General features: G+C 44.0%; 1 protein-coding gene across 1 annotated transcript in view; it reads right to left on the reverse strand.

Annotated features, from left to right (window-relative positions):
* GNAI2 (guanine nucleotide binding protein (G protein), alpha inhibiting activity polypeptide 2) overlaps nucleotides 1-6,262 on the reverse strand; it is a 184,758-nt gene extending 178,496 nt beyond the window's left edge. Inside the window, exon 1 of the mRNA XM_015421249.1 lies at nucleotides 5,801-6,262. Coding sequence (XP_015276735.1) covers nucleotides 5,801-5,918 — 118 coding nt within the window. The 5' untranslated portion in view covers nucleotides 5,919-6,262. The remainder of the gene's footprint in view (nucleotides 1-5,800) is intronic.
* Between the last annotated feature and the right edge of the window lie 1,090 nt (nucleotides 6,263-7,352).

A 7,352-nucleotide genomic window follows, 5' to 3' on the forward strand; every position in this document is an offset into this window, starting at 1 on the left:
TGGACTTGGGTTGTAATCCAATATTCTGACCACTAAACAACACTGCCTTCTATTTCTTATATGTAACCCACTTTCCTCCCACATGACTCACCGTATACTTAGGAATCCCAGCAGGCCTCCCATCCAGGCGCTGACCCCCACTTTGCTTAGCTTCAGTAAGGCCGCTGCACCAGGCGCCTTCAGACCATGCCCTGGGACCAATATCTAGTGAAACTGATCATTGATTGTATTCTCCCGCAGAAACAACTTTCCCTAGTGTATTTTTTGGAACAACCATACTGTCTCTGAATGATATCACATGGACAGCTGACATAAATCCTCGACTCAGACATTACTTTAGATTGTCAACATGATTTTAGGCTGTCAGTTTGCAAAAATGTATCCTCATTGGCGAGCCTTCTTTGTAGAAAAGGCTATCAAGTTCACCTTTTATTGAGATTCAAAAGGAAGATTAAAACCTGGTTCTTCAGACAGAGTTTTTGATATGTAGTGTACGCTGTTTCCCCAAAAATAAGCAGGATTTCTATGCATTTGTGGTATAAGCCCTAGTGTGTCTTCTTGAGAAAAAATAAATATAAGACAGTGTCTTATTTTCGGGGAAACACGGTACTGCTGGAAACATTATTCAGGATAGACTGCCAAACTGCTTTACTTAATTTATTGTTGCATTTTATATTTATTGCTGGTTTTGTTGTACTGTTTTATGTTGTTTGAGAATGGCTTTGTGAGCCTTGGCTCTTTATTTAAATTTCTGCCCTAGCTATAAATACAATCTTGCAACAAGAATTTGCTGATAAAAACCACTTGCAGAGCACCACTCCAATAGCCCTTAATGGCTTCACTCTATTTAAAGTATTTACTTACCAGATTTCATGTGCTGTAACGATCTGAAATTAACAAGCAATCCCTGGTTTTTTTAACATTAAGTACAGCATTAACAATTAGTATCTAGGCAGCAAGATGTCTTGCATGACTGATTCATTTACCACTCTTTGTGAAGCACAGTCTTTCTTTCCCATCCAACCATTCGAAGTCAATTTCAACAGTTCTTCAGTTATGCCTAAGATTAAACCAGAGCATTAAAAATTCTGTGCATGAATACCATTTTGCATTTCTATCTAGCAAACAATGTAAACCAATGTTTTTTTAAGTACCTTTTTGTGTAGTTCTCAAAGATTGCCTGAATAATAATTGATCTGCCTTGGAAATCCAAAAATAAATTCTGCCCACCAGTTGAGTCTATTCATACTTGACATGAGATATTATTTTCTTTCAGGTTGGGGTTGTTGTTTTTTTGGAAGCTGTACAAGAAGAAAAACTATCACAAGAGCCTCCCTGGCCACCATCAACATCTGTCATCCAGACTCACACAGAAAAAAATGCAAGTGCTCTGAACAAAATCCTGCAGGGACATATTTAACACAAGCAATACTACTTATTAACTATGCAGCAGAAAGGAACACTGCTACAGACCATAAATTAGTGGATTAGTTGTCCTAGACCAGGGGTGGCCAAACTTGCTTAATGTAACAGCCACACAGAATAAACGTCAGATGTCTGAGAGTCGCAAGACATGAACCAATATTACACACATTTTTAATTGAAAAATATGCAAATTTGATTTTTATTAACTCTAAGTTAGACTGTGTGAAAGAGCTGCATGTGGCTCCCAAGCTGCAGTTTGACCACCCCTGTCCTAGACAAAGATTTCAATGTAGTATTAACACAATCCATTTCATCTAGAGAATACTCTCAAGGCCACAACTTTCTTACACATAAGGTCACATGCCTATCATCTATATGATACAGTGTGGAAATCCAAAGTCTCATAATGAGTGAAGAGTCTTTTATAACAACATAATTTACACCTAACAGGAGAAAATCTCCTGTGTTATGCAAAATTCATCTAGGCAGCTGCATATCCACAGGAGAAAATGTAATGAATCAGTGGCATTCATGCCAGATCCCAGGATAAAGTTGGAGGTCACATGATGTAACAACCTTTTTATTTATTTATATTTACATTTATACCCCGCCCACCCTGTGAACAGGCTCTGGGTGGCTTATAGGAGATGGCTGACAAGCCGATACAACTAAAACAAATAAAACAAAAAAAATTAAATTTAAAAAAAACAATAAAAATATTAAAATCTCTTAAAACCTTGTTGAACTAAAGCAAATTTGGACCTGACCTGGATAGGAGACGTCCTGGGCACCCTCTACCCAGTATATGTTGCATTAGGAGAACAACAGGATGTAAATGTAATTAATTCATGTGTGCAATTGATCTGGCACAATCTATAACAGATATAAAGCTTAAATTGAATAAAAACGCAATTGTTATGTGTCCGGTTCCCCAGAGTAATCGTGGTAAGTCACACCATGTAACTTTTATCTACAAGTGTTTTTCTTTCCTTTTTGTAAATACTAAGTGGTTATACTTTGTTACTGTCTTTCAATTATTTGCTTTAAAAGGGGGAAATGCCAAGCTACACTAAGATTAGAACACTAAACCTGCCATAATTTATGGACCCAACTCCATCATTATCCTCAACACTATACCAGTGAAAATGTATTGGTCCCCTTTGGGGACTTACCATACACATTCTATAGTCATTCTACTGGCTGCCCATCAGTTACCAGGCTTAATTTAAAGTAGTGGCTCTTCATGGCCTTGGACCCTCATATCTGCAAGACCATCTTTCCCCTGAGCAAGGTCTTCTGCAGATGCCAACCTGCAAAGGGCAAAATCAACAGCTGTCTGTGCACATGCCTTCTCCATTGTGGCCCCCACCTTGTGGAATGGCCAGCCTGAGGAGGTCAGGAAGGATCCCACAAACTATTCAGAACTGAACTATTCAAGAGAGCTTTTCTATGCAGGCACTGTACAAAATGTTTCACAAAATAACTTTGATAAATTATTAGGGATTGAGGTCTTTACTACTACGTAGTTTGCTGTAAGTAGGACCCTACTATGTAATTTTGCATCACTGAACGTATCATGTTAACACATATGCTTTGCTTCAGTTCTGCTTTTAGATTTCTGGTTCTATAAACCTACCATCCTATTGCCTTGTTTATTAAATGTCCCACCCTGTTAATTGTATTAACTCATTCTGTGTAATCTGCTGTGAGTCCTCGTGAGAAAGGCGGACTATAAATGACGTAAATAAGTAAAAAAAATAGGCCTCAAAACAAATAAACCTTACATTCTATGTCACAGCCACCGGGACTACTTACACAAGTCAGAAGCAGTTTTGCCCAACAATTTAATGAAGTAAGCAACATATACTAGATTAAAATTCTTCACATACTTATTACCTTGTCTCACAGAATCAATAAGAGGAAGAATCCATCGAAAGCACAGCTACAGATCTGACCAAATCACAACCTACTAATGCCACAGCATGATTTGCAAAATGGAGATAAAACTTCCCCAATGCCTAACTGCACTTATAACAGAGTATACAATATTACTGATGCACAGTATCAAATAGCTCAAGAGGAAAAATAACCTCTTATCCTATGTTTGATTACCTGGAAAGAAGTTCCCTGAAATACAGTAGGCATACTTCCAAATAAATGTCCTTAGAACTGATTATCAATATTACTTTTCAGGACAAAAAGTACCAGATACCATGAATCTTTCTAGATATAGCGAACACAAACCTTATTCCTTGCAGCTTTGTATTCGCCTAAATAAAAAGAGAGGTCTTCCCATCATTCTTTCCTGCAAGTTCCTCCCCTGTTCTTTATCTGCTTTAAAACTAAGATGACTTCTATTACCAGCAGTTCTCTATTCCCTTCTTTTTGGGTTGACTACGCTCAACAAGCTATACTCAGTTATTGAGGTGCTGCAAAGCACAATTTCAAATCTGAAAGACTGAATCAATAATCACTTTCCTTGGAAATATACACTGAAGGATGTAACAAAAGGAACAGCTATTAGAAGGGCTGAAAATCTGTGTTTAGAGGGAGAAGCATAAGAGCAGTGATGTCAGAAGATTAATTAGTTCATGCTTGGAAGCCTCTTGCATCTAAACAACAGTTCATTCAGGCTCATTTTTTTTGCTAAAAGCTACGGAAATTAGTAAACCAATATTTCAAGTGTTTTAGAAGCAGAGGTGTACATTGACTGTGCTGGTACAATGTCTGCTATTGAACTAACAGACGAAAGAACACTATATCAGTGCATGTATATTCCACGTAATTGTTAGTGAGTTTGTCAGGTGTCATAGCCCTCCTCCAGCTAAGCCTCCCCAAGTGTAAAATACCTTGCTACCTCACTAGACAAGACCAAGTGAAGATTTTTCTCCATGACAAAATCAGACCAATAATTCACTTACTTTGTTTTTCCAGGATGATCAGCCAAACCCAGATACATACAGTAGCCATATTTCATATAGGAAGACATTGATGAAATTATAGCAATCCAAAAAGCACTTCACTCAGTAATGCATTTATGCACATTAAAATATTCTGCAGGATGTTCACACAATGAACCACCCAAACGCATGATGAGAAAATGAGCACTTCTGGTTTGGTTTTACTTCTCCCAGCTTGTGCAACAGCAAATGTTCTCAAGAAAAGGAAGAGAGCAAAGTTTCATAAAAGTAACACCACACCACAAAGCCCTGCAGGAAGCTACAGGCACCAAGAACCAGTCACGATTGCTGCTAGGAGAAGAACACCACAGCCACCTATTTAAATCTTTGTAGGGGGAGGGGAAAGGAGGACAGTGTGACAAGAAAGATTCTGTTGTTGAAGTGCCAGTTAACAGAAGTAGTCATATCAAGAGGGAGGGGAACACAATTTCCAGTTACTCATTCGCTCCACAAGCAGCCTCCACTTACTCGCAATTTAGCAGTGCAATCCTAAAACAGTGTTAAATCCTTCTAAGCACACTGACTTCTACTGACTTAAAAGGGTGCAACTCTGTTCAGGACTGCAGCATAGATTATTCTTCCTAACTTTACAATCAATAGCACAAAACAGAAAACAGGAGGGCTGAGATTTCAGTACTACAGATGCTATCGAGGAAGGAGACTTGTGAGAAGTTTGGGAGGAGGGGGAGGTAAGGATGTGGATTCTGGAGACATTCCAGAGATTCACTTCATCTCTGGAGAGAGAGAGAAAAACTGCTTGCTACTAAAAGTGGTGAGCTAAATTAGGGAAGTGAACGGGACAAGGAGAAGAGGAAGGGGAACGGCTGTAATGCTCATTCAAAGGATATGACCATAACCAGTCTCTTCAACCAGTAAGAGTTGAAAAGCTTTGGAGAGGGCTACTCCCCACCTGTGTTTTTAACCCACTGGAATAAAATGGATGAAACCACTACTTAACCTAGAATAACCGGGGGAGGGGTTTTTTTTTTGAGATCTTACTGCTGTTGAAGGAGACGGGCTGAGTGAGGCAGGGGTGTGGCGCCCGCAGGGAGGGAAGAGAATCACAGAGACAACGCGAAGCCTGAAACGCAGGCAAGGGGGCGCCTAGCACAGCGGGGTCCCGGGAAGCCCCAGAAGTGGAGGGAGCGCAGTTAGTGGGCGTGGAAGTGGAGGGGATGCGGGGATCTGAACACGGAGATGGGCGCGAGGGTCCAGGAACGCCACCCGAGGCGCGCTTACATGGGAGTAAGCCCAAACCACTCAGTGAAGCTCCCTTCCGAGTAAACATGCACGGGATTCAACCGTGGGGGAGAGGAGGACGGCAGTCCAAGCGGCGTAGTGGGGGGAGTGGGGGGGGGGGGGGGGCAGCCAAGGGGGGGTGGTGGGGGGAGGGGGGGGGGGGGCACGGCTCTTACCCAGGAGCAGCAACTTCACCTCCCGCGCCGCTTTCTCGCCGTCCTCACGGAGGTTCTTGTCGATCATCTTGGAGCGCTCGGCGGCCGCTTTGTCCTCGGCGCTCACGGTGCAGCCCATGGCGCCAGTGGGGCTCGGGCCGGCCGCAGGAGACTCAGGGAGGGCGCGTGAAGAGCCCCGAAGAAGCGCGGGCTGCCTGCTGGGCTCGGAGAGGGCGGGGGGGAGTCGCTGCTGCTGCTGCTGCTGCTGCCCCCGGGCAGGGGCGGGGTGGCTGCCAAGGGCGGCGGAGCGAGGCGGGCGTTTCGAGGCGGGCGACACCAGCGCCTTCTTAGCCGTCCGGCTGCCGGCGCGGCGGGGTCTGAGCAGCCGCTGGCTCCGGAGGGGAGGAAGGGCGGGGATCCGGGGCGGGACCGCTCCGCGCTCGGCTCCTCACTAGGCGAGGGGGAGACGAAGGAAGGAAGCAAGGAGGGAGGGGAGTTCGGGCGGGCTTGTCGTCAGCGTGAGGAGAAAGAAGGGGCGGCCCCGGACGCGCAGTGTGGGGCTGGGGGAGGGGAAGCGAGAGAAAGCGGATGGAGGAAACTGTGCTTAGGCAGAGGGAGGCGTGCAGGAGGCTGAGGTAAAAGGGAGGGGGTGCCCCAGCTGTGAGGAGGAGGGCAGGCAAGACATTAAAGAGGAGTTACAGAGATTGAAGGGGGGGGGGGGGGGTTGTAAAACTTGAGTAAGGATTTCAGTCAGCCAACCGAAGCTATGGGGAGCGTGGGTGAGTGCCATTATTTGGCGTGGCTGCAGAGGCTGCCAGGGCTTGGGCCAGAGCCGAATCGAGGCTTGATGGTCTCTATTTCTGTGGAAATCTCTATTGACTCATTACCGAGGCCGAGAATGGTTGCAGTTTTGGAAGAGAATGTTGATACTCTCAGCAGGTATAAGATCAGCTCTGTGGTTTACTATGCGGTGTGCGCCTGTGTTCATCACTGCACAGCCCCTTAGAAAGCTGGCAAAGAGGAGATAAGCCTGATAAGGTAAAAATTAATGATAGGACACAATAGGTGGCTTACTGCCTTCTCGTGTGCTATGGTTTTATATACATGAGTGCTGTTTATAAAGAGCACCCCTGCGGTCTGTAGCCATCCTGTGAAGACTGGGTAGTGTGCCAGAGCATAACTTAAGGTTGTTTCCACACGGACCTCTTGCTCTTCATTCCCCACTCCCACCAGCAGCAGTTTTCATTTTGTCCTCTGCATGACACCATGATGTTTCTTCCATCCTTTCAGGTGTTCCCCATCTCATCTGTGGATTTTCCCAAACTGGCTTTGGTACAATTTTGCTGGGAAAACTGTTCTCAAATCAGGTTTTGGAAAAGTGTGGACCAATCTAGTGCCATTTTCCCTTGCACCTGTCACACACACACACCATCGCCAGTGGACTTTCTACCTTTTTCTTTAGTGATAAGTTTTGGTACTGTTACAGTATTTTAAAAATTGTAGTGATATTTCTATTGCTGGGTTTTAAAAAAAATGACAACAAGCTTACTGGAGGAGGGGGAAGGAAATGGCA

Source organism: Gekko japonicus, unplaced genomic scaffold (assembly GCF_001447785.1).
Source record: "Gekko japonicus isolate JY-2015 unplaced genomic scaffold, Gekko_japonicus_V1.1 scaffold364, whole genome shotgun sequence".
Classification (NCBI taxonomy): domain Eukaryota; kingdom Metazoa; phylum Chordata; class Lepidosauria; order Squamata; family Gekkonidae; genus Gekko; species Gekko japonicus.